Genomic DNA, 26,558 nt, shown 5'->3' with positions numbered 1-26,558 from the left:
ATCACACCTTAAACGGAGTAATTATGATTTTGAGGCACGTCAAAATATCAATTAAAAACATTATAGTTTCCTATTTTACGTTGTGCTATGAATAAAAAGGGCTCGTAAACAAACATTTCTGATCTGTTCAGAGGTGGGCCTATGAAGGAGGGGAAAAAAAGGTGTTAGAGTTCACACTCTTGTGCGTCACTGTGGTTAAACCTCAAGACCTTAAAAGCTTCTGCAAAACAGACGCTTTCCAGACGGCACCAAAAACAATGTGAAAGTGATCTTAGCAATCAGAAAGACAGCAGACAGCAGCTCATCTGTATTACTAGTCCTAATTTTTCTTACTTAGAGTAAGTACTGGCTTTAACTGGCTTTCTGTAACATTAAAGGAACATAAACTGATAATGAATTGTGAATTGATAGTGTTTAATTTCATTTAATGAGAACAAAATCAAAAGTCTGATTATTGATATGCACTGTTTTTGGCTGTGGATATTTATGAATATAATATTTAGTGTACTCTGGCATGATAAAAGTGAATCTTTGTTAATATGAGTAATTTTAATATTTCTTAGTTTTTTTACTTATTTTAGAACAGAAAAGATCAACAATGAACGTTACCGAGTTTGCAACCCCTTTGACTGGGCTGTCTTCAGAATATGTAAGTGGTATCTGATTATTTACATTGAGTGCATGCTGTCTCATAATGTTTGTATTCATGTTTAGCATCAACATGATTGCACTTTAAATGCAAAGTATCAGGTTTAATAAGATAACAGCTCAGTAAGACATGCTTTGCTAAATTTTAGCAGGATTATGAAGATTCTTCCACAACTATGGGCGATTATGATGGTGGGGAAATATGTGACAGAGCAGCAGTACGAGAGTTTCGAAGGTACTATGAGCCAGCTCTCTATTGGATAATTGTGATTCTGGGAGCCATTGGCAACACTCTGGTGGTCTGGATATACACACACTTCAAAAACCGTCTGAAGGCGATGACAGACGTTTATCTACTCAACCTGGCTGTGGCCGATTTGTTCTTCCTCTGCACTCTGCCATTCTGGGCAGCCGACTCAATCTATGGATGGACCTTTGACTCGGGCCTCTGCAAAATTGTCTCTGCCGTTTACAAAATCAACTTCTTCAGCAGCATGTTTCTACTCACCTGCATCAGCGTCGACCGCTACATAGTGATTGTCGAGACAACCAAAGCGCAGAACTCCAAGAGGGATCGTCTCCTGTACAGCAAACTCATCTGTGTGTTAGTCTGGCTCCTGGCAGCCGTGATGTCCATCCCAGAGTTTCTCTTTGCTCGTTCGAAAGAGGACGATCAGGGCAATCACTTCTGTATGATGGTCTACTGGAACAATAAAAACAATCATACAAAAATACTGGTCCTGGCTCTCCAGATCTGCATGGGCTTCTGCATCCCTCTCATAGTGATGATCTTCTGCTATACCAACATCATCCGCACCTTGCTGAAGACGAGGAGCTTCGAGAAGCACAAGGCCCTGAGGGTCATCCTGGCAGTTGTGGCCGTGTTTGTTGTCTCTCAGTTTCCGTACAACGGGATGTTGGTCTTCGAAGCCACTCAGGCAGCCAATACAACCATCACAAACTGCAAAGAGGTCCAGCGCTTTGACATTGCTGGCCAAGTTATGAAAAGCCTTGCTTACATGCATAGCTGCCTAAATCCGTTCCTATATGCCTTCGTCGGAGTGCGTTTCCGAAAAGATGTCTTTCGACTTTTCCAAAACCTTGGCTGTATTCCAACCCTCAAGAGCTCCAAGTTGCTGCAGGGAAGCTCTCATCGCCCCTCTGTTATGTCGGACACAGAAACCACTAATGCACTCTCATTGTGATTGGTGTCAGAACACTGTCAGTGAGGCATGCTTAGAAAAGGCTTCTGTTTTTATGCAGGTGCTTAGCATCTGGGTTTCAAAGCAGAAGTTTGAGGTTCCATAGGAGGACTTTGCATGCTTGGAAACATGCTGTCTGGCGGAGGGTGAAGTAACCTGCTCACCACAATGAGGTGGCTGCAGCCTTGAATATTGCATAACAAGGGTTCTCTTTGTTCGACTGGGCCATTAAAATGAATGTCAAATCCTGTTCAAATAATTGTGAACTGTATAAACAGTGTTGTGGCAGGGAGGGTGCATTGTTACTGTTTTGCTCATTTAACTGTTACAATATTTTCCATCTCTTGTTCAGCATTAATATTTTCAGTTCATATAAATGTTGTATGAGCATTGAATTTCTTCTAAAACTGTTTTTCCTGCAAAAAAAAAAGTTTATAATTGTTATTATATGAAGATATATTTGTCTTTTGTTGCTGCAAAAGTATAGCTGTGAATATTTTATTCATGATTTAAAGCCAGTTGTGTACATTCAGGATATTTGCGTCTGTTTTGCTTTTGATTCACACCAAAAAAAAAAAAAAAAAAATGTATGTAAGTATTTGCTGCTCATTTTGTAAAACGTCAAACGGTATATTAAATACAAAATGCCAATAAAACCTGATTTATAGGCTTCCTAATTGTTCTTTAATAATGCATCAACACATTTTCTCCATTATGCACTGTTATCATTAAGGACAGCATCAGACAAGCTGTACCATTTGTACACTAACAGTTTGTCACTGGGGCAGTACCCACAAAATTAAACTTTTATCTACCCCTAAATGGTGCTTTAAGGGTACTTATATGCTCACTTTAAGGCTAAATAAGTCACTAAATAACGTGTCTTTGAGAATTATTTTCCATTAACAAGATTCATTTCACACTTTCTCTCCCACCATGTCTCCAAACATATTTCTATTAATATAAAAGTGTGAATAACTAACAAAATTTAATGTGATGCTATTCATTCGAATCTGGCAGATGGCCAAAAGTGTGTAGTGTGGCTTCAACCGTTGATTATGACGTATACTATCTGTCTGGTTTACTTGCTGTGGGTCTTGTGGGGAGACACATATACTCTCACTAGAAAACAGACACGTGCTTGCACACACACCATACACTCAAAAGTACCTTGAATTCAACGGACATACAGGATGTGGCACTGAAAATCACATAAATTTCCACATTATATCAGTTTATTATTTTTATGATCAGCTGTTGTATGCATCTTATCTATCTACTGATTTAAACAAACTGCTGAAAAAAGTTTAGTCATGGGTTTTTGTTTAAATTATGGTTTATTATTATTATTTAAAGTTTAAAATAAAAAAGGGATTATTTCAGTTTCTTTGCTTTTGAATACATTTGTGCAGTGATGACAGGGTCAGATAACCACAAAGCAAAAACACACCTTAAATCTGCCTGCAAGCTCTACTCTCGACAGGAAGTGGCAGTGACAGACAAACCGACGTATGTTCTTTCCAGTGTGTGCAGGTACATGTGACCAAAGTCTCTTCGTGTGTCTGAGGTCTGAGGCTGGCTTGTCAATCACTGATAAATCGGAAGTTATATCACTTAAAAGTAAAAAAAAGTTGGCTAAATAAAGAAAATTAAGCGCATAATAAATTATAAACACTACAACCATGCAGTGACGTATAAAAGCTAAAAACGTATTTAAATATTTTAATCATAAACCATATTTTAGTCTATAAGGCTCCCCCTGGTGACGAACATGCAGATTTTCGAGACACCCTTCGCTGCAGACTGTAGCGCGGTGACGTCACGTATGTACGTCACGTATGTGTTTACCGCGCATGCGCTTGCAATTTGCATTGCGTGATGAGGTTAGTTGTTTTCGGGTCGTGCGTGCATTAAAACGATGCGCATACTTAAAAGAAAACTCTAATAAAATGTTAAAGTATTAAAGAACATTAAGGTGTAAAAAGACGGGAAAAACAACCATGTTTAACCATGTTTCATCTGAGGTAAAATTATACGGAATTAAAGTTTATTCTGTAATATCTGTGTAGCATCTTACAATATATTAACATTCTGTTGCACTTTACTTCACTGTGTATATTGTAATATTACACTTCAATGGCACGTTATATTTATTATTGAGCTAGTCAAAATTACAACAGATAAAGTAAAGTCGTCGGCTCTAATAGTGCAGATGGTAAAACGTGTGTTGTTCACAATTTTTTCCCTACCTTTTCAAATTTCAAATCACATCAGACAAGCATTTATTTTAAATAAAAAAGAAAGGAAATAATCAAACAGTTTTGAAGGAGGGCTTTATTGTCCTAATATGCTGGCATCCATTTAATAATTTGAATTAAAACTATAATTTACACTCATTATTGCATACTCTTTTATAATGCACTACAATACTGAGGTGCAAATAATTGCCACTATTTGCAATAAGTAATATAAATAGCAGAAAATCCTGCTATTTTAACATAGTATAAATAGAATCTATAGCCATTTGCACTAAGTGTAAATAGCCACTGCCTTTCTTATTTTAATCTTTCTTTTGCTTTGGTTCTTGTTTATCTATTTTTTAACTATAAATTTGGACATATTTCTTTTGCTTTGGCAATTCTGCATGTGAAACATTTAAGCCAATAAAGTAGTTTTAAGTTCAGTTGACTAAATACAGTATATTTTCAGTGTCTGCATCCCATTTTATGCAAGGTGCCTCCAAAAAAACCAAACTGATGACAGTGATCTTTTTTTATTTATTTCAAAGAACAAAACAGAAAATATAATTGTATATACAAATATAGATTAAGACTATAGACATGACACAAGAAAAAAAATCTGAAATTCACCTCCATCACTGATAAAACAATAAGTCAAGCAGTAGCCTTCAAATTCTTTGAATGGATAAAACCCACACAGGACTCTCCTCCTGCGACTCCTCACACAGCCAGGTGGACAGTCTTTAAATATCTCACTGCACCGGAGGCACTGGGTCAGAGAACAAGACGCACGGAACTCTGGTTGTTCAATGCACTCCAGTTCACGACACCTAATTTACATAAAAGAACAAACAATACTAAAGCAATATTAAATCATTTTGAAGAAAGGCAGAAGAGCCATACAAGGACAATATTTTAAATGTATTTTTAAATATATTATAGCATGGTGTTAGAAAAAGCTTTTGCTTTGTCTGTAAACTACCTAAGAGATTTAATTTATAACCAGCATTAACATCAACTAAATTAATAAATTTTCTCAAGTCAAAATGTAGGTTGGCTTGGCTTGAGAAAGCATGGCCTGAAAGTTTGAAGTTTTTTTCAATTTGAAAATATTACAGTTGAGGGCTATACAGTCTGCCAGAGAAAAAAAAAACAGATAATTACAGTACTCTAACCACATGAAGTGGGCTCTCTTCTCTGAATTTCTTCTCACTGACAACGTCCCCCAAAAGTCATATTAAGACATATGAAGGTCAATTTAAGAGTTAACACTTTACAATAAGGTGTCATTGGTAATCACTAGTTAATGTACTAACATGAACTAACAATGAACAATACATGTGTTACAGTATCTATTTATCTTTGATAATGTAAATGAAAAAGATTACAAATATGATATATTTTTTTGCAATGCATTCAACCATCAACCCTTGCGAAAGGAAAATATATTTACCAATATATTTCTTAAAATATATTGTGATATATTGTAATATATTATTTTCCCTTTTTATTTTCTAATATATTATATATTTGAATACATTTAATAATATATTGATGATACATATATCATATAATATATTGCAAAATATACAAATGATTGCCGCTTTCAATACATTGCAATATATTGGAAAAAATAAATATTAAATCCCATATATAAGAATATATGCCTATATTACATGATATTTTCCAATATACTGCAATATATTTTTGTTTCATAAGGGAATGGCATTACTAACATTAATAAAGTGTTTCTGCTCTATTTTAAGACATCTTTAATGGTTCATTTTAGGCGAAATAAGACTTTGAAAAACCAGCATTCGAATACTATATCATAAAACATGTCATAAGTGTTTGAAATCGCACACATGTGGAATGACACTCTCTATGATTATGACCAAAGCATTCTTACAATTAAAAGCAATTTAAACGCAATTTTTTAAGAAAACAAAAGTAATATCTCATATCCACCATACCTTACGAACATCCGGAAGTGAATGAACCTGGATATGCGCATTAATGACAGTCAGTACGGCGCATACGGCGCACGATGTCTATGCGGCGCACAATCGTATTTACGGTAAATACATATACGTTACTGCGCATGCGCGGTAAACACACGTCACGTACATACGTGACGTACATACGTGACGTCGCCGCGCTACAGTCTGCAGCGAGGAGTACTTAAGATTTTCTACAAGCATTAAACGTTTAAAATGTTAAACAGGTATATATATATATATATATATATATATATATATATATATATATATATATATATTAAATAAAGTTTAAGAGTAATAGGCCTACCGAGTCGTCTTCTAGCGTTTAGAATGATCCAAGCACAAAGATGATACAGCTAACACCATACACGTGGAGTAAAAGCCACATACAAATGGAATCAATGCATTTTTTACAAACCTCATTTTCTGCTATGCCATTCACTCACAGTTGCTGATGATGTCGCTTCACAGATGACTGCTCAGGAATGAATGGATGGAGGCTATGGCAGCGCGGGCGGCGTGAGGGGTTGCCATGGTTTCAGCGTGCAGTTATTTGTGTTGGAAGAGGAAGCCTCATGTGCTTTCGTTCTTTACAGATATGATTACATTTGACCACATGTTCGCTCATCAAAACTCAGCGACCGTCGGGAACTTAGACGACGAAGAAAGAACTGCACCTGGAAGAACATTCCACGTGTTCTTATTTAGTCGAAAGGATCTATGATTTTTCTATGGAGAGCAAGAAGGATGAAATCAACTGGAAGTCTGGAGTGGCTTGCAGCGCACCTACTACTGCACCTACTGTAAGTGGGAGTGATATGAAATATAAACTGTTAAATAAGGAAGAAAACAATCACAATTTTATATATGTAAATAAAAGAATACATAAAAGCCAATCACATGTCAGTATGCAAATTAGCGTGACATCATCGCTTACCTGTCTAGCGTTCTGAAAGCGTCTGTGAGAGACTTTGAGGTCAATCCAAGTTTTGAATAGGGTCTTCATAGAGTATTATGAAAAGAAATACGAGAGTTTTCGTAGTGCATCACTGACTAGAGGTCTGTCTGTACTTGGCATGTAAATTTGGCTTATGTATCTTTGTAGCGTACGTGGAGGGTCCAGAGCAAGTCTAGGACGGATCTCACACCACCACTTGAACGTGAGTTAATGCCTATGATACACTGTTCATAGGTTCAGTCCAGACTTGAGGGATGTTTTATCTTGATAACCTGTTTCATCCCAGGTACCTCTTGGTCAGCAGAGTGTCATAAGGTAAGGAATTTATTCTTATGCAAATGACCAGTTATATGAGACCCCCAAAAACCAGAACCTTTTTATATATATTACAATAGTCCAATTGCATTCCATCAATTGGGGTTTGCAAAGGTTTGCTTTTTTTTTTTTTTTTACTTTGAACCTTCACTACTTTGTCTTTGGCAACAACAGATTTCATATATATGTATATATATATATAATCTGTACAAGTGCAATGTTTTTAATAGACGTATTACATATAACTAGACAGTTTGTCTACATAGGTAACTTTAGATGACATATCCTTTGTCTATTGACACTCTTGTTTGAATATTCTGTGTTCACAGGACGTCTACATTACTCAGTTAGTACAGCGACTGGAAAGTCTGCACATGTCAGCGATAGTGAACACACAACAGGTATCATTGTTTCTTCTGTTTTATATGGAGTTACTTGAGCTGCCACTGTAACTGAGAACTATTTTGTATATATATATTCTTTAAATGTATTTAAAATAAATTCTTTAAATATATTCTTTAATTTATGCATGTACAGTATCTTCAAGATGTAATAAATGTATTTGTCTGAATGGCATTGCATTAGATGGCAATGTATCAAACTAAGTGGCATTTCTTTAAACAAAAATTTATAAAATAAACTAATAAAAGGAAGTAACTAAAAAGGTATATTTCAATGTTTTATATTTTGTGATACTCAGTAACATGTATACATTTGTAAGTAATATGTGTGCAAATTTTATGTTTCATTGAAAATCTGAAAATTTTTAATCCTTTTTATTTTGCAGGTAACTTTGGAAAGCATTTCTAATGGCTGTATGGCACAGGAACCAACCACCTGTTGCAGCCAAACAAAATCATCCCAGGTGTAAGTAGATACTGACTTCTTACTGACCCATTAGGCATTGCCAGCCAGATGATAGCCATCAGTGTGACAGGGTCATCTAAGTGTAAAGCATTCTGAAATATCAATTCTAATTACACTGGCATTGGCAGTACTATTTGCAATAGGTGTTTTGTTACCTACCTATATGTTTTACACTTTGTGTTTAATGTAAAATGAATATATTAGAAATGAATATGAGTACTTGTCACAGAGACTTGCGGTATTTGCCAGCAATCTTAACCTTTTGTTGAACTGAATGTTGCTTTGTATCATGCTGCAACACTAGACTTATCACACTTTGCCAACCTGGAACTGATACTCCTTGCCACAATGCTTGGATATCTACTAAAGAGGTTAAAAGGCATCTAGAGAAATATTTCTCCTGTAACTGACATTTTTGTACCAATTTTCTTCAGCTCAAAGCAACATCATAAAACCCAGTTGAGGATGCTGTCTCACAGATGGCAGAGGCTTGGTCTTCAGCCTCCAATCCTCTGGGACACACAAGAACACATTTCTCAACATAAACCTGAAGTAGAAACCAGACCAGAACTGGAAATCCACCCCATACAGGTCAGACGCGAACGACCAGATGAGATCAAGACAATCAGTAATTCCCTTTGTAGCAGATCCAATAACGAACCTCTTGAAGGAAATGCAATTGAACCATCCGTATCAGTTGAATCTGAAAACAGTGACCTCTCTGACCAAGAGAAATACAATAAACCTATATTAAAATGGGAAACTGCTGTAGAATTGGACCTGAGGCCAGACTTATTTGATAGAGATCTAGATCCTACAGTGACTGGAGAAGAAGAGCAAGTGTATCCTGAGGTTCTTCCATTTCCACTTAAAGATCTCGACTTTAGTCAATTCCAAGCCACAGCAGATGATTTGGAGAGCCAGCACAACTTGTGTTTAACTGACCCTTGTCTCCCAGCTATGGCTGCACGCATGATGAAACTGGAGAAACTTCAGACTGCGACTATACAGAAAGAACAAGGGAAAGTGGTGAGATCTCGTCCAACAACTGCTTTAGTCCGAAGCGCCAACCGTCTGAGACGTGTGGAAAGCCCTTGTTCTCAGGTAGAACACTCGAGGACTAAAGGCAACAATTCAGTTTTAGAAGATGTAACAAAACTCGCCCTTTCTTCAAGCTCTCGTTCAAAGTCTATGCATCATAATCACCCCTCGCCATATGCTGGAAAGATGTGGATTGGATTTCAGCAACCACCTAAGAAACTACACTCTGGTGCGGTAAAATTAAAAAAGACTGATGCCCTTGTTCAAGATCTTGTTCATTCGAGCATGCCACAAAAATGCTGTAGTCCAAATAGCTCGAAGAGATGCAAACCCTCAAAGAAAGCCATGCCAAAGTCTCAGAAGACTACTGAAAAAACTGGTGTTCCTGCTAAAGCTCTTTGCAGGAAAACATGATATAATTATTTTGAAGGGTTTTAAGCTTTAAGATTGACAGTGTGTAATTACCTGTGTGCATGTTACTGTATTTAATCTTCCAAATTCAAAGTTGAGCTCCATCAATAACATTTGTGGCATGCTGTCAGTTACCACAGAAAAATAACTTTAGTTTTGGGGAAAAAAAACCCATCTTACACAGTAACCCAAAACATTTCTTCAGTAGCTGTTTGTTTTTTGTGGGCTTTGAGGTGCTTTTTATTGATACAGACAAGTGATAAGGAACTTGCGCTAACCACATGCATCAAAATTAATAGGAATACAGTGTTATAAACACTTCTACATAAAAATAAAATAAAACCAGATTACAAGTCAATGTAAAATTCACCATTTATTAATATTCTTGTGCAATATTGGTTGTATAAACTGATACAAAATGAACATATTGTTATGCTGTGTACAGATGTTGGTAATTTCCCCCTTGAGTGGATAAGAAGATGAGCTCTTGAAAGGCACTTCAATAATAGAGCAGGACAGCAGCTGGCCATCAGGATCTCTCTCACATGTGGCCATGACAGTTGTGAAAATTTTAACACTTACCCTGAAAATAGAATTGAAAATGGTTAGTTGTGGTTCAAGAATGGTTACTTTTGTGGGGGACATGCAAACATGTATTTTTTAATAAGGAAAAGCATTACCTTTTGGTTAATAAGTCTGGAATGTGTAATACCAGATTGTAACAATTTTTATGTACGGTGAGTCAATTTATTTAATTTTGGAAACCTCCATTGTGTATTTATATATATATATATATATATATATATATATATATATATATATATATATATATATATATATATATATATATATATATATATATATATATATATATATATGCGTTTAAAATATAAGTATGAATTGCTTAGACATTGCAAATTTAGGTGGCATTTATTGAGTTTAGGAAAAAATTATCTTATACTGTATAAATACATTTGGATTTGACTAAATTATATAAAAACAAAAAACAAAACCAGATTCAGTAACTGTCAAATTTTATCAAACTACTTATTCAATCACATAGTGTATTGTCAGCTTAACAATCAACATCTTAATTCTCGGAAAAGCTCGCTCTAAAACAGAAACCTTTTTTCAGATGAGATTTCCTTTAAGAGTCTTCTTTAACAGACAGCACCTACAATACAAAGAATAAATATACCAGTATCTTGGTACATTACAGAAAGCACACATTCTTGAAATATCCTGGAGAAATACACACTCATCAGCTGACACACAAGGTGACTAAATCAGTCGATTTTTTAGGTCTTGAATATAAAACGGTCCAAGAACGCACCTCTGTGGTTCACACCAATGGATAAAGTCAATGCAAGGTCCTCACAAAGCTTAATATGGATAGGTTATTCTGTGATCAGACCAATAACAACACTGCTAGATAGAAATAATAATAAAAAAAGATGTATAAAAGTTTATAAAAATATAATTATTAAAAAAAAGGGTCTAAATAAAGGAAAATACACAGTTGCCCTTATCATTAGATTTGGGGTCTGAAAAACCATTGTCTGCTGCCAAATTCTAATCGAATATCTACAGCCCTAAAAAGATGGATTAGAAATTAGACATTAATTAATACTACACATGAGATGGGAACATTAATCCTATGAGAATTAACTCTGAACTGGCTGTTCATTTCTAATCAAAGCTTTGCTTTGTGTTGGATCTAAACATGCCTTTAGGAGTGACCTGGATAAAGGGCCTTGAAGAGGTCTCATCCTTTTGAAAGCTGAGGCAGGCAGGAGGATGATGGACAGACATGTCTCCATTGGCCAGAGAATATACTCGAACACAAAGAAACAGTGGGAGAAACAGCACAAACAGCAGTTAGTGTTGATGAAACAAAACCCACCATAAGCTTCCTAAAATGCTGAATTATGTTCTTACAGTGTTATGATTAACTTGCATGAAATTCTTGAAAGACAGACAACTTGTGGGAAGTCTAAGTTCATGTTTTTTTTTCCACCACAAAACAGCTTTATTTTGTTTAGTGATAACAAATAATGTGAATTTACAGTAAATTCAAATTATTCCATTATCATGCAGGACAGGCTTTGCAAAAATAACAGGCAGATAATTCTTCCAGCATACTTTATGACCGTTGTATAGATTTGGAACATAAGGAATTGAGATATGAATAAAGAAGCAATTACCGCTTGTAACAAGCAGATTCATAGATCAGAGCAGGAAAACCCCTGTATCAAAAGACAACATTATCACAAACACAAGAACAGTCACAAAAGGTACATCTAAATATTCTACGCATAGTCAAAAACACACCAGAGGGTTTGTACAGTAGTGCATTGGAAGCCATACATATATTCTCATGCATATTGAAAACACCCAATAGATTATGCAAAAACTATGACACATAAGTGTGACAACTCTGAAAAAGGTGAAGTATGTCTATCAGAGGCAGTACACTGAAGGTGCTTGGTCCATTTAAAATACTTGGATTCACCCTTACCCTCAATGTTACCCGTAACCGGTTCCTTCCATTTTTGAGAAAGCGATAGTCAGTTTTTTCATTTATACCGACTATTTTGTCTCTGTGAGAAACACCACAGCAGAAGCTCTGTTCCAAAATCTAGTGAAGCTGCCTCACTGCCTATTGCATACTAAGGCAGCGCCCTCAAAAGTGAACATTTTGGAATGCGTAAGGTTCACGACGGCAATACTCTACTAAACATAATAAAATAATGAAATATAATACATCTAAAAAGTCATACAAAATTTGAGTTGAATAGTTTTTAATTTTACACTTTTTGATAATTTTCAGTATTGCGCATATGTATAGGGTCAGTAAGTACATTCATTCAGAAAGATTACATTAAAGGAACACTCCACTATTTTTGAAAATAGGCTTATTCAGAGTTAAACAGTTGAGTTTTACAGTTTTCGAAATCCATTCAGCCGATCTCCGGGATTGGCGGTAGCACATTTAGCATAGATCATTGAATCCGATTAGACCATTAGCATCTCGCTCAAAAATTACCAAAGAGTTTCGATATTTTTACAATTTAAAATTTGACTCTTCTGTAGTTACATTGTGAACTATGTCAATTTACGTCGGTCTTAGTACACGATGTAACTACAGAAGAGTCAAGTTTTAAATAGGAAAAATATCAAAACTCTTTGGTAATTATTTAGAGAGATGCTAACGGTCTAATTAGATTCAATGATCTATGCTAAGCTAAGCAAAAAGTGCTACTATAAGACCCGGAGATCAGCTGAATGGATTCAGAAACGGTAAAACTCAACTATTTGCCTCTAAGGGAATTGAAAATGATTATAATCTCCAAAAATAGAGGAGTGTTCCTTTAAAGACAAGTACATTTATAATATTACAATATATATATTATATTTCAATATATACTGTACTTTTGAACTCTCCATTCATCAATAAATCCTTTAAAAAAAGTTTTCATTGTTTCCATAAAAAATATTAAGCAGCAAAACTTTTTTTTAAACTGAAAATAATACATTTTTTCTAAGGACTGAATCAGCATATTAGAATGATTTCTGCAGGATCATGAAACAGTAACGACTGCTGAAAATTCTATATAATGTAATATAATATATCTATGATGCCTCACTAGGTTTTGGTACAGAGCAAAAGGGTGAAAAAGGGTTTCAATGCATGTCCATTTCTCCAGATGACATTCTGTAAACATGCAGGAGAAGCCGAAAGGGCATTATGATGACATTATTTTTGGGCTTGAAAAGAATTCAAAATGTTGATGCCATTTGTTTTGGAAGGATTAGCTTACCTTCAGTGTACCGATAGAGGTGTACAACCTGCCTTTACAGAGGAGGCTTTCCCTGCAGACCAGGTCAAGCAGGACCCAAGACCTCAGACTCAGCAGAAACACACCTAGGGCAAGGGGCATGCCATGGGCCTGCATGCCAGGTTGAGTTCTCACTCTCACACCTACGGGAGGGTGGATATAGACAGCATTTATGCTGGCCTTACTTGTGTCACACTCTAAACAGTCCTTGGTGGTTGAGAAATATTTAGTTTACATCAAATTCTAGAATTTTACATAAAATATAATGTCTGTGAAAACAAATGGATATTTTGACATTCTGAACATTGAGCATAATATCAAATATATTTGAAATTATTAGCAAGAAGCTGTGTATAAAGCATGCAATCTGAACAATATAGATTATCTTGAAAGATTTACAGTTTACAGGGTGTCTTGTAGGTCATCTAATAATAATAAAATAAAGTAAATCTTGAATGTGTCCTGCTCTGAAACGTACTACAAACCAAAGACTAAAATAAAATAGCATGGCAATAAAATATGCAAACGTCTTTTGTTGTCTGAGTCATATCTGTAGATACAAAACCATCATTAATCTCTGAGGTACGCTGCTGATCATATCCTCTCCTGGATGAAAGGATGCTGTAATGCCTGATTGATGGTGATCCGCTTGGCAGGGTCCAGCATCAGAATTTGGTCCAACAGATCTTTGAGCTGAACAACCTTCTTTCGCTGGTCCTCTGGTAGCGCCTGGCGACCCACCATGTCCATCGACAGGTCCTTAGTTGGGTTAATGGTACTCATGACCGTGACCTTTTCCTGCAGAGAAAGAGACATAGGTGAAGAGGGGAAGAATGAGAAAAAGTGAAAGGTAAAGAAAATGGATTTAATTAGCCTGAAGTAATTTATTTTTCAGTTATAAAATTAGGGCTGCACCATTTTCTTAAATACAGTATTTTTTATTTTACAGTGAAATTGCAATAGTGATATTTACTGTTTAATATTTTTAATTAGTAATAACTATTAATTTATTATTATTATTATATAGTGAAGCCCAAAGACAAATGTCCAATTGTGGAAACTAAAGGAACTAGCTAACTAACATAATAATCATGTTGGTATATAAATGACAATATATATATATATTATATATATTTTTTTTTTTTTCTTTTTTAATCAGTAATATTACAATTAGATAAATTTTCCCCACAAATCATGCAGCCCTATTTTCATTTTTTTTTTTTAAGTGAATGGAATATATAACACTTACCCTCTCAGTGACCTTATCGAACTCTGTATATAAAAAGTTCAAGTTTTGGTCAAAGTGCTGGTCCTTGAACAGACCCTTCCTGATCATCTGTAAATATTAAAAAACATTTTATAAAATTAATTAATATAATTTTTTTTTATACATTTTGTTTTAATTCCTAATATCTGATGAATTCTTACTTTATTAGGCAGTTTTCCTTTTAGGTCCATGGCAAGTTTTAGCATGTGGTTATTTGTCTTCCCAGGGAAAAGGATTTTTCCTGTGTATAGTTCATAGAGAGTGCAGCCCACAGACCACATATCGATTCCGTAATCATACGACTTTCCGATGACTGCAAAAAGAGGAAGAAAAACTCTTAAAGCCTAAACAACCATTTCCCAATTTCAGATTTTTTTTCCACATGGTTTAATTTGATTCCTTAAGTTTTTACTTACTGATCTCAGGTGCCCTGTAGAAGCGGCTGACCAGATATGGTGTTATGTCATTGTCAGCCACATGTGATGCTGAGCCAAAGTCGCACAACTTGAGGATGGTCTTGGATTCGTTCACCTTTAGAGTATTAAATATGTTTATATACTAAGACAGAGATGGAAGTCAGTGTTCAATATTTATGGCACAAGAATTGTGACTTACTAAAATGTTGTCAGGTTTGATGTCAGCATGCAGGATGTTGCAGCGCTTGAGGAGTTTGAGGGCCAAGAAAAGCTGCTGGCTGTATGAACGCACAGCCTTAATGTGTAGCCCAACATCCTTGCCATATTTCCTCAACACCTCCCGCAGGTTCATGCTGAAGCAAAAAAATAAAATAATATATAGTTGCTTTAAAATCTTGGTTAACTTCCAGAATAAAAAAAATTCTGATAATTTACTCATCCAAATGACATCCAATATGTTCATGTCTTTCTTTCTTTGGTTTAAAAGCAATTAAGGTTTTTGAGCGGAAAAAAAAGAAAGAAAGACATGAACATCTTGAGAAGTCAACTAATCCTTTAAGAGAACAACTCAAGCTGCATTGATGCATGTGAATCTGTTTACTGTAATGTACCTGAGTGGTTCGAACACCAGACACAGATGCTGCTTGTGATAAAAGTGCCTAAAGAGCCGCAAACAGTGGAACTTATCATCTGCATCGGCGTCATTCAGTTTCTTCAGAAACTCCAGCTCTTTGAGTCCTGTCTTTTGCCTGAGGGAAAAAAACATGTGACCTCAAGACCACATCTACACCTACTCTTAATCTCAGTTCCTATCCAAATATATCCCTATGACACAATTTATTTGAAAACATTAAAACTGTGGACGAAACCAACACCACGCATTGTGGTGTGATCAGAAATCCAACTGTACCAGACAGAAGTGTTTAAAGGCTAAGCATTAAGCTTTTAAGGGAAGTGTCTTACATCATCTCATTGTTGCGGATTATTTTCACTGCCACTTCCTGATTGGCTCGGGCCAAGTCTCTGGCTCGGATCACATTACTGAAGACACCCTGTCCAGTGTAGCCGTACACTCCGTACCGTTTGTCCAACACCTCGCCAATGTTCACACCTGAATACATTAAAAGATCAATCACCTTTTCGATGTCCTCTTTAACATGAAACCTAAGATATTTTCAATCGTATAAACACGTTTTGGATACTATAGATTTCAATACAGCATTTGCTTCAACACAACTGACTTACGGTAATAGCCTTCTGCATCTGTCCAGTTATCTCTGAGACTTGGGTTCTCCTTGAAGTCCTTGCCAATGCCTGCGGCCCGTAACCTGGCACTCTATAGAGAGAGATTAGATGTGGATTTGTCAATGTCAACATGATTGCATTCAGAGAGTTGATTAAAATGTTCATTCATGAACGAGTGACTGATACCATAAGAGACCATTTCAAAGTCTGAGGGGCCTCGAGATCCAGTGAGCACCAGAGTCAGATTACCCACTTGGGAAAAAAAGCTTTGAACAAAGTTTCCAGTACAGAAACAACAGCTTGCACAGGACTATGCAACTCTACCTGTAGAGATCCCCTTACATGGACAAATTCAATCAAATTCTGGGGCTTGCAAAGCCATTGACCTATGCAATGGAGAGCAGGAACTTGGCTACTCACATCAAAGTAAGCAGCGAACATGTCATCTGACTCTGTGAACATATCTGCCGCTGCTGGCTTTTTCAGATTAGCACCTAAAGAAAAAGAACAATGATGCAATGAAAGGAACGTAGACTTGCTCATAATGTATTAGACCACCCTGCATTACATCAGAGTAAACGTTTCATGACTCAAATTTCAATGACTCTCCTTTTTGTCTTCCTAAACAACTGATATGAGAGTCATTTTAGACTTTATACTGACACCTGTTGGCATGGATGTAGCACTGTTATGAAAAATGTTAAATTTTTTATTGGGCAGCAAAAACATTTTGCAATTTTGATCACTCCATATGAATTGATGAATAGCCGTGAGCACTCACTGGTCAAGCGGTCTCAACATGAGCGGGGACCACCTTTTGTACAATATAAATATAATAAGTTAATCTGTTTTTCTCATATATGTATACATCATTTTAAACAAGATTGTCAAACCTAATTTGAACAACTTTTAAAGTGGAAAGTGCACTTTTAATTGAAAGACAATTTGCAAATGACATACCATCTTTTTCTTGAGAGACAAGACTATGCTTGGCTTTCACATTATCCTCAAATGTGTCAAGGTTCTCTTGCTCGTAGGCTTTGACGTCAGCAGCCACGCGCTCAAGGATGTCATCGGGAGATGGAGATCGGCTGTGAGTGCTACTCTGAGGACTACCATGCTCTGAGAGTCCTGACATGTTACTGTCCTCATTTACTGGCTTATACTTCTGTACAAGACACAATACAAATACAATCACATAACATACTCTACCGGTCAAAAGTCTGGGGGTTGGTAACATGTAACAAAACAGTTGTGCTGCTTAATACTTTTTTTGTTGTTGAAACTGTGGTACATACAAGAGATTTAAATATTCTAACCTGCACGATAGCCAAGCGCTGAAGTCTCCTCTGTTCAATCAAAGCCTCCTCGTCCTCTTCATCAACGTCAAAATCCTCCAGCCTAGACACAGGTCAGTATTCATAATTAAGTCCAAATATGATCAGCAACATAAAAGCAAAACATAATTTTCATTAATACTCACACTTCATCATCCGAATCCTCCTGCTCAGGCTTCATTCCTTCAGACAGACTGCCCTTAAACATGTCCTCTCTATCCCTGCTCCTTCTCTTCCACCTCTCCTGTGATCCCGAGTGTACCTGCTGTCTGCGCTCAGTCCAGTCACGATCCCTAGATCTACACAATATATTTCTACTGAGAGATGTTATACTAAGTAAATTAGCATTCAGATGTAAATGTGATGCCCCTTGTCATTAAAATTCCATTAAAGCCCTTCACTTAAGGACAGCAACCAAATCTGTTTACCTTTATTTTTACAGAGGATGTGTAAAATCGGTTATATGATAATAGTTATGAATTATTATTTGTGCATTTACTTTTAGCTCATTGAAGCTTATTCTAAATGGGGAGTTATTGCACAGTTTTGAATGCTACTGCACACCACAGTCACCTGTATCTGAGAGGAGACCTGCCGGTTCGTCTCCTGGGAGAACGGGACCTTCGTCTGACAGGCGAGTGGTTTAACCTTCGTCTGGAGTTCAGAGAGGGACTCTCCTCGCTACGACCCCCAGCCACATCACGAGATCGCACCCTGTGAGTATAAGAAAACAATATGAAAGTGAGTTTAAAATAAATTTAATTTAATTAATTCAATAATCGGTAACAACAAGAAATGTTCATAAGAACATGTTATATCTATCTATCTATGATTTAAACAAACAGAGCTAGAACCTGTCGTTGGAGAGTCTATGCCGTTCTTCTTCTCTTCGTCTCCTCTCAACAGACCGAGATCGGCCTCTCCTTGGAGGGGACCTGTTGTGACATGAAGATCTGTCCAGTTTGGATGCCCTGTCTGAACTCTGGACAACAGGGACGTGTTCAGGTGAGCGGTGGCTCCTGGGCCGCACAGCCAGGCTGTGTTGTTCTGGAGGATGTTTTCTGCTAGGAGATTGATTCTCTTTTCCAGATGAGACTTCTTTGGAGAGTGCTTTCACTGATTTCTTGTCTCTCTCTCTGGCAGCTTCTGGCAAGTTTGTGTTTCTTTCTTTAGATCTAGACCTGCTCCTTCTTTCTGAGGATCTGTGGTCTTCAATTTGCTCTTCAGTCCGTGTAGTTGATTTTTTGTTGCTTGATGGCAAGTCCTTGGATTTCACAGGAGATTTAGACCTCTGACCTCCATCTTTGGATCTCTCAATGCTCCGGGATCGCCTCCGCTCCCTCACTTGGATGGGACCGCTAGGTTTCTCACTGGTGTTAACTTCTAACCCAGTCTTACTAACTCTTTTTTCTGATTTATGTGCCCTGACTGCCATCTCATCAGACATGCTTCTGTCTTCCAGCCAGGGATCAATTTTTTCATCATCTATGTAATCCTGTCGAGATCTTCCAGCATGTCCCCGAGCATCAAAACCTTGTCTCTGTTGCTCACCATTTTGCACAGTTTGCTGGATCTTCCCATCCTCCTCTGAATCCGAGTTATAACCCTGTAATATCAGTCCCATACCTGATTGCACTGCCCCTTCCATCAGCTCATTATCAAGCTCTGCTTGAATCATGGCTCTCTGTTTCTCCAGGTCCTCCAGAGCAGCAAGGTCATCAAGTCTGGATCGCTTCGGAGAGATGACTGTACCTTCACAGCCAGCAGAACAGTGTCTATCATTCTTTAATGAGTCTCTGTGTTTCCGCTTATGTTTGTGTTTGTACTTGTGCTTGTGGTCCCTCTCATCTGGTGAGGGATGTTTATGTTTTCTGTGCTTGCTCCGATGTTTGTGTTTTCTTCTCTTGTGTTTTTCCACCCTGGCAATATCCATGTTATCTGCTTTTCTAGCTCCATCTTCACCAGGTCCATATTCATTTTCAGCCACACTGTCAGAGCTCTCCACATCATCCCTGGAAAAGAGTAAAGAACAGTACAATAATATTAACATACTTATCATAGTGTGGTATTGATAAATGAAAAAAGGTATCCACGACGTATTTTCCATTGTCCATGGTATAAAGTATATACAAAAATATACTGCTGGTTTATGTTGACCACAGAAACAAGAGAAGTGTGTTAACTGATATTGACAGGAAAATAACGTTACATGTCAAACAAGTTGAACGGAAACGTTTTCATTTTCAATACATGTAACCCATTTTGATATATCTAAATACCAAAATTGTGCAATATAAAGTCAGTAAAGGCGTTACTTACACGTAATCCTTCGCTATTGTTTTGGCTAACACGTCCATGTTCGCCATCTTGATTGTTCCTGCTGAGTCGTTTGACTAAGAGAATCGATTCACAATTCAGTCTGGCTATGCTACCAGTACTAACTTAAAAATAAGCAACCAAATTGTCCTCCAAATATACATTTAAAATGTTCGTAACATTCCACTCTCAGTATGCATTATTGTTCAGTGGCTAAATGAAAAACGAAATTTAGACCAAATTGACTGAATCACTGAATCGCACGCATGCGCGGTGCCTATTAAACGCAGAAGAACGAACAAGAAGGCAGGGATCTTAAAAATTACGTGGCTACGAACAGCTTTCATAAATTGACTGTACACTTTTTTTTGCAAACACACTCAGTTTAAACCAGTTAAAATACTGTTTAGTCATGAAAATAGTGTTTAGGTTTGTCAGTATAGAGAATAATACAGAAAATGGCACATTTTACGCTGTATTTGTGATTGGTAATGACGCAGTGGTCCCTAAATCGCATGTTTGCTTCCACAACACAAGCTAAGTAATTTATTTAAAGATACAACGCTGTTTCATGCAGGTAAGCACAGAATTTACACATACACAAATATAGTTTAACTGTGGACGATATAACAGTTAATTAACAAATATGGCTTGCTCTTTGAATTATTAGATTATTTTTTTATTTACTGTAGCGGATGCTAGTAGTGCTAGTAGGTAACTTAACTAGTAACGTTAGTGTATATGTTGTGAATGAGCACATTCTAAGTCAGACGATATCATTGTGTTGTGCAACAGTACACTAAATCTACTCAATTAGCTATATATATATATATATATATATATATATGTATGTATATATATATATATACACACACACAATGTCCAGTAGCCTTACTGAAGTGTAAAACACTTAATGTTTCATACTCCACATAATTTACAAGACTGCCCAATGACTGTCTACTGATCTATTTTCCTCCTTCTCCACTGTTTCCCAGAATGGGTGGATTTAAAGATGCATACCAAGATGTGCAGCCAGTAACCCTTCGACTTGCAGAAGAAAATGTCATTTCCAGTCTCTACTGCAGCTCAGCCGAGGGCATTGAAGCTCACGTGTCCACTTTAGTGGAAGCTTTCTTAGTTGAAGTGTACAGATGTAGAGTCTGTCAATTTACCAGTAGCCAAAAAGCCAAGATTAGCCATCATGTCTTGGAAAGACATGATCCAGTGTCTCCATGTCCCCATCTGCCATGTCTGGAGAAAGAGGATGAAGAGAGTTTGGGTGTAGAAATGAGGGTTGATGATGATGAAGAGGAGGTTGACCACAACAGCTCTCCATATAACCTAGAGAGTGAACTCCATTCTGGCTTAAAAAGCAGCGATGATCAGATGGACATCGAGCGCATGTCTTTCCTCCTTCCGATGTACGGCATGTTTCAAAACATTAGCCCACGGTCATGTGACATTGGCTTGGGCTCCAACTCTGATGGAAACTTGCACGTGGCGCAGACTTGTGAGGTGACTAAAGATTTGTGCAGTGTTAAAGGGATAGTCCACCCTCACCTTCATGTTGTTTCAAATCTGCATGACCTTTTTTTCTATGAAACATAAGATATTTGGAAGAATGTAGGTAACCAAATGGTTTGGTTCCCATTGAGTTTCATTGTATTTTTCGTCCATGCCATGCAATTTTTCAAATGATGACAGAATTTTCATTTTGAGTGAACAGTCTAATTTATTAAGTTTGAAATGTGAGAAAATGTAACTGTAAATGTTTTTTGAAGGTAAGCACGCTTTTTGAGGAGGATAGGCATGATGAGGACAGCGAGGAGGAACCTGTGTTTCAGCTGGAGGATGCCAACACAGATCTGGCCGTTCCTTTGAACAGTGGAATGGACACAGAAATCCAGGATGAAGAGATGGCCCAGTCGGCTCATCTCATGACTCTTGGGTTGTGCAGAATTTCAAGCACTAAGTGTCAACCTCAGTCTGCAACCTCAGCAAAAAGCCTGTCCCATCCAGAAGGTGAACAGGATGCTGGAGATGCCAACATGGATGCTGAAATGCAGAAGCCATCTGAGGAGGATGGCGGATTGGCCTGCATCCTCTGTCAGATAGTTGTATCCAGTCGTAGTATGCTAGAGGTGCACCTGAAATGCCATAGTGGAGACCAAAGCTTTAGGTGCCCTCGCTGTGGTTGGGAATCAGAAGACTGGGTTGATATGGAGCAGCACTGGAGAGGACATGGTAAAAGAAAAGGCTCAAAGAGGCATAAATGTAGCGTTTGCCCCAGGACATTTAGGAGAGTTGACTCTCGTGACGCACATGAGGAAAGGCATAATCAGCGGCATCACGGTCGGTCTGTGTCTGGGGGTCTGGTGCAGTGTTCTCTGTGCCTGGAATGGTGTCTCTCAGGGAAAGAGTGGGAGATACACCAACAATGTCATTTTCAAGGAGGATTTAAATGTTTACATTGTGATTTCAAAGGTACAAATCAATTCACTTCTATTTTTGCAGTTTCTTATATTTCCCTTATTAATATTATTTTTTTTTTCTCTTATATTTCTCTTTTAGAGAAGTCATGGAATAAGACCCTGAAGCATATTCACACTCAACACAAACTGCTTGACACAAGTCAAAAGAAACAGGCTGTTCACAGTAGGTAAGTATCAACATTTTTCATTTAAATTAATTTTTTTGGCATCTAATTCAAAATGCTGTAAATCATTGGTACTCAACTGGGGGAGGCGGTTCTCACTATGAGGGAAGTATAATTTACAGAAACTATGAATGTGTCCACAGTTCAAAAGTATTCAAATATTGTTAAATTCCAAAATGGGTTGACACTCTGTTACTCTGCTTATCGGAGTAAGCAGACTGTTGAATGTTGACTTCTTTGTCTGTACCCAGAGAAAACCAGCAACTTAACACATCCACCAGGTATCCAGAATGCTTGGGAAGGATGAAGCCAGAGTCGTGGTCCCACGTTAGGAAGAACAGGGTGAAAAACAGGGTTGTGGCAAGGGAAAAAAGCAATGAAAGAATAAAGGACAGAGTGGGACACCTGAAGAGTGACACATCTGTTGGACTCACTGTCTCTAGACGGAAAGAGTTCTGCTGCAACCTCTGTGACAAGTATGAGAATGATTTCATTCCTTACTGATTTCATTCCACATTAGACAGTAATTATCTTAACCAAAAGAATGCTAAGGATGTTTATCATCTTAAGGTTGTTGTATTTTATAGTACCGGTACGTACAGTTCAAAAGTTTGTGGTCTTTCGATTTTTAAAATGTTTTTGATCACCAAAGCTGTTTTCGGTTTTAATCTATTTTAAAATGTAATTTATTCCTGTGATGCAAATCACTTCAGAAATCATTCTTATATGCTGATTCAGTGCTTAAGAAACATTTCTTATTACCATCAAAGCTGAAAACAGTTGTGCTTCTTAATATTTTTTGTGGAAAAACTGTGATATATTTTTTAGGATTCTTTAAAGAGATACATTAAACATTTATTTGAAATGGAATTAGTTTGTAACATTGTAAATGTCATTACTATTGCTTAAATCTATTTAACATGTACAGTCGTGACCAAAAGTTTTGAGAATTACATAAATATTGGAAAAGTTGCTGCTTAAGTTTTTATAATAGCAATTTGCATATACTCCAGAATGTTATGAAGAGTGATCAGATGAATTGCATAGTCCTTCTTTGCCGTGAAAATTAACTTAATCCCAAAAAAACCTTTCCACTGCATTTCATTGCTGTCATTAAAGGACCTGCTGAGATCATTTCAGTAATCGTCTTGTTAACTCAGGTGAGAATGTTGACGAGCACAAGGCTGGAGATCATTATGTCAGGCTGATTGGGTTAGAATGGCAGACTTGACATGTTAAAAGGAGGGTGATGCTTGAAATCATTGTTCTTCCATTGTTAACCATGATGACCTGCAAAGAAACGCGTGCAGCCATCATTGCGTTGCATAAAGATGGCTTCACAGGCAAGGATATTGTGGCTACTAAGATTGCACCTAAATCAACAATTTATAGGATCATCAAGAACTTCAAGGAAAGAGGTTCAATTCTTGTAAAGAAGGCTTCAGGGTGTCCAAGAAAGTCCAGCAAGCACCAGGATTAGCTCCTAAAGAGGATTCAGCTGCGGGATCGGAGTGCCACCAGTGCAGAGCTTGCTCAGGAATGGCAGCAGGCAGGTGTGAGCGCATCTGCATGCACAGTGAGGCGAAGACTTTTGGAAGATGGCCTGGTGTCAAGAAGGGCAGCAAAGAAGCCACTTCTCTCCAAAAAAAACATCAGGGACAGATTGATCTTCTGCAGAAAGTATAATGAATGGACTGCTGAGGACTGGGGCAAAGTCATATTCTCAGATGAAGCCCCTTTCCGATTGTTTGGGGCATCTGGAAAAAGGCTTGTCCGGAGAAGAAAAGGTGAGCGCTACCATCAGTCCTGTGTCATGCCAACAGTAAAGCATCCTGACACCATTCATGTGTGGGGTTGCTTCTCAGCCAAGGGAGTGGGCTCACTCACAATTCTGCCCAAAAACACAGCCATGAATAAAGAATGGTACCAAAACACCCTCCAACAGCAACTTCTTCCAACAAACCCACAACAGTTTGGTGAAGAACAATGAATTTTCCAGCACGATGGAGCACCGTGCCATAAGGCAAAAGTGATAACTAAGTGGCTCGGGGACCAGAATGTTGAAATTTTGGGTCCATGGCCTGGAAACTCCCCAGATCTTAATCCCATTGAGAACTTGTGGTCAATCCTCAAGAGGCGGGTGGACAAAAAAACCCCCACTAATTCTGACAAACTCCAAGAAGTGATTATGAAAGAATGGGTTGCTATCAGTCAGGATTTGGCCCAGAAGTTGATTGAGAGCATGCCCAGTCGAATTACAGAGGTCCTGAAAAAGAAGGGCCAACACTGCAAATACTGACTCTTTGCATAAATGTCAATTAATTGTCGATAAAAGCCTTTGAAACGTATGAAGTGCTTGTAATTATATTTCAGTACATCACAGAAACAACCGAAACAAAGATCTAAAAGCAGTTTCGCAGCAAACTTTTTGAAAACTAATATTTATGTAATTCTCAAAACTTTTGGCCACGACTGTACTTGCTGTATAAAAGTATTCATTTCTTTAGAATTTTTTTTCTAAAACCAAACTTATGAGCTGTAGTGTATAATATTTTTATAGTGGAAATGCACTGAAGTGATTTACGCAGTATCTGTCTGAATAAGTAAAATATTTCCTTAATATACCATATTACTTTCTTTTTCCTCTGAGATAACTGTTGACTGTAATTGTATAATTTATCTTTATCTCTGTACAGGAAGTTTTCTACCAAGATGACAATGCGGCGTCACATGGGCATTCATCAAGGAGATAAACCATTTAAATGTCCACACTGCCATTACTGTGCGCGTCTCAAAGCCTCGCTCATACAGCACCTCCGCGTACACACAGGTGCAGTTACAAACACATTGTAGATAACTTATTTTAATATTAAACATTCTTTTTTATGTATATGTATTTGGTTCAGTGGCAGTAGATCATTGTTTTGGAATTACAGTGACACATCTTGTCCACCGTCTTTATCAGCCTAGGTCACTAAACAGAAATTATGATCAGAGCCGGGCCAATAAATGACTTTCCCCATGGTTACTTTATTAAGAAATCTAGCAAATATATGGAGAAAGACGGCAGTGATTTAGAGCTTCGTGGAAGTCCTTTCAAAAGACTGGTTCTCATGGAACAGTTTCCATGACATTGCACTGCCTGAGTGTGAGAATTCAAGTGAAGTGTTTTTCTTCTTGCTTTAGGTGAGAAGCCATACAAGTGTTTGCAGTGCTCCTATGCTTCTATTGACAGAAGCTCTCTGCGCCGACACTTAAGGACACACACACAAGAAAAGCCTTACCGCTGCCAGTACTGTCCTTACAGCAGGTACATGCATTCATCTGTCATAAAGTTGACAGGCTACACTTGTTTCGTACTACATCTGTAACTAAGAATGAGGCTCTGCATTTCACTTTAGCATCCAGAAGAAGAGCTTAGACCTTCATTCACGGCGCCATCACACTGGAGAGTCATTCCCTTGTCACCTGTGCCAGTATTCCACACCAGACCGCCAGCTGCTGGTGCGACACAAGAGGAAACATCACAGTGCTGAACAAACCGCAGCACTGGAGCAGAGGAACTGTTCTGGCTCCCAAACTGCACCTTCTCAAAGAGCACGGACTTCCAAATGATATTTATGGTTTCTAATAAAACTTTTAAGTTAAATTTTACAGTGACTAAGCAAACTATTTTTTGTTAATTATGCAAGTTTCTTGTAATAATTCAGTAAATTCCATATATCATTGCTAGTCAAATGTTATTTTATGGTTTTAAATAAGAATATTCACCTCAGAACTGACACATTAACTTAAGTCAC

The 26,558-nt window shown here is 37.4% G+C and overlaps 4 protein-coding genes across 6 annotated transcripts; 3 read left to right on the top strand and 1 right to left on the bottom strand.

Annotated features, from left to right (window-relative positions):
- Nucleotides 1-225: 225 nt before the first annotated feature.
- ccr9a (chemokine (C-C motif) receptor 9a) lies at nucleotides 226-2,019 on the top strand. Of its 2 annotated transcripts, none has more exons than XM_059501678.1 (3): nucleotides 226-338; nucleotides 582-649; nucleotides 801-2,019. In XM_059501678.1, exons 2-3 carry the CDS (start codon nucleotides 599-601, stop codon nucleotides 1,851-1,853), a joined length of 1,104 nt encoding a protein of 367 aa, XP_059357661.1. In that variant the 5' UTR covers nucleotides 226-338; nucleotides 582-598; the 3' UTR covers nucleotides 1,854-2,019. The 2 variants fall into 2 exon arrangements, with proteins under 2 accessions (XP_059357661.1, XP_059357660.1); XM_059501677.1 differs by having other exon boundaries at nucleotides 798-2,019.
- A 4,560-nt stretch (nucleotides 2,020-6,579) lies between these two features.
- On the top strand, nucleotides 6,580-10,034 carry LOC132096368 (uncharacterized). Its single transcript, XM_059501673.1, has 5 exons — nucleotides 6,580-7,250; nucleotides 7,335-7,363; nucleotides 7,693-7,764; nucleotides 8,151-8,230; nucleotides 8,665-10,034. Exons 3-5 carry the CDS (start codon nucleotides 7,738-7,740, stop codon nucleotides 9,683-9,685), a joined length of 1,128 nt encoding a protein of 375 aa, XP_059357656.1. The 5' UTR covers nucleotides 6,580-7,250; nucleotides 7,335-7,363; nucleotides 7,693-7,737; the 3' UTR covers nucleotides 9,686-10,034.
- An 8-nt stretch (nucleotides 10,035-10,042) lies between these two features.
- prpf4ba (pre-mRNA processing factor 4Ba) lies at nucleotides 10,043-20,296 on the bottom strand. Of its 2 annotated transcripts, XM_059501670.1 has the most exons (18): nucleotides 20,106-20,296; nucleotides 18,641-19,798; nucleotides 18,360-18,500; nucleotides 17,933-18,085; nucleotides 17,769-17,850; nucleotides 17,410-17,617; nucleotides 16,870-16,943; nucleotides 16,450-16,540; nucleotides 16,168-16,315; nucleotides 15,816-15,953; nucleotides 15,404-15,557; nucleotides 15,205-15,319; nucleotides 14,950-15,101; nucleotides 14,771-14,857; nucleotides 13,504-14,319; nucleotides 11,423-11,928; nucleotides 10,808-10,856; nucleotides 10,043-10,265 (listed from the first exon to the last, which is right to left on the bottom strand). In XM_059501670.1, exons 1-15 carry the CDS (start codon nucleotides 20,150-20,152, stop codon nucleotides 14,116-14,118), a joined length of 2,952 nt encoding a protein of 983 aa, XP_059357653.1. In that variant the 5' UTR covers nucleotides 20,153-20,296; the 3' UTR covers nucleotides 10,043-10,265; nucleotides 10,808-10,856; nucleotides 11,423-11,928; nucleotides 13,504-14,115. The 2 variants fall into 2 exon arrangements, with proteins under 2 accessions (XP_059357653.1, XP_059357652.1); XM_059501669.1 differs by having other exon boundaries at nucleotides 10,808-11,928.
- A 94-nt stretch (nucleotides 20,297-20,390) lies between these two features.
- On the top strand, nucleotides 20,391-26,412 carry si:dkey-154p10.3 (zinc finger protein 182). Its single transcript, XM_059501671.1, has 8 exons — nucleotides 20,391-20,679; nucleotides 21,098-21,617; nucleotides 21,884-22,586; nucleotides 22,674-22,761; nucleotides 23,010-23,234; nucleotides 25,455-25,588; nucleotides 25,945-26,068; nucleotides 26,160-26,412. Exons 2-8 carry the CDS (start codon nucleotides 21,099-21,101, stop codon nucleotides 26,371-26,373), a joined length of 2,007 nt encoding a protein of 668 aa, XP_059357654.1. The 5' UTR covers nucleotides 20,391-20,679; nucleotide 21,098; the 3' UTR covers nucleotides 26,374-26,412.
- The last annotated feature ends 146 nt before the right edge of the window (nucleotides 26,413-26,558 follow it).

The sequence above is a fragment of the Carassius carassius genome, chromosome 20, assembly GCF_963082965.1.
Source record: "Carassius carassius chromosome 20, fCarCar2.1, whole genome shotgun sequence".
Lineage (NCBI taxonomy): Eukaryota > Metazoa > Chordata > Actinopteri > Cypriniformes > Cyprinidae > Carassius > Carassius carassius.
This window is presented reverse-complemented; position numbering and strand designations above follow the sequence as displayed.

Excerpts from the sequence above, each read along its gene's own strand:
- ccr9a (XM_059501677.1), top strand. The coding sequence starts at position 599 with ATGAACGTTACCGAGTTTGCAACCCCTTTGACTGGGCTGTCTTCAGAA. Across the intron at positions 650-797 it reads CTGGGCTGTCTTCAGAATAT|CAGGATTATGAAGATTCTTC; the intron begins GTAAGTGGTATC and ends GCTAAATTTTAG.
- LOC132096368 (XM_059501673.1), top strand. The coding sequence starts at position 7,738 with ATGTCAGCGATAGTGAACACACAACAG. Across the intron at positions 7,765-8,150 it reads CGATAGTGAACACACAACAG|GTAACTTTGGAAAGCATTTC; the intron begins GTATCATTGTTT and ends TTTATTTTGCAG. Across the intron at positions 8,231-8,664 it reads CAAACAAAATCATCCCAGGT|CTCAAAGCAACATCATAAAA; the intron begins GTAAGTAGATAC and ends AATTTTCTTCAG.
- si:dkey-154p10.3 (XM_059501671.1), top strand. The coding sequence starts at position 21,099 with ATGGGTGGATTTAAAGATGCATACCAAGATGTGCAGCCAGTAACCCTT. Across the intron at positions 22,587-22,673 it reads TTTACATTGTGATTTCAAAG|AGAAGTCATGGAATAAGACC; the intron begins GTACAAATCAAT and ends TTTCTCTTTTAG. Across the intron at positions 25,589-25,944 it reads GCACCTCCGCGTACACACAG|GTGAGAAGCCATACAAGTGT; the intron begins GTGCAGTTACAA and ends TTCTTGCTTTAG.
- prpf4ba (XM_059501669.1), bottom strand. The coding sequence starts at position 20,152 with ATGGCGAACATGGACGTGTTAGCCAAAACAATAGCGAAGGATTACGT. Across the intron at positions 16,541-16,869 it reads TGTTCGCTGCTTACTTTGAT|AGTGCCAGGTTACGGGCCGC; the intron begins GTGAGTAGCCAA and ends CTCTCTCTATAG. Across the intron at positions 15,102-15,204 it reads CTACAGGGCACCTGAGATCA|TCATCGGAAAGTCGTATGAT; the intron begins GTAAGTAAAAAC and ends CTCTTTTTGCAG.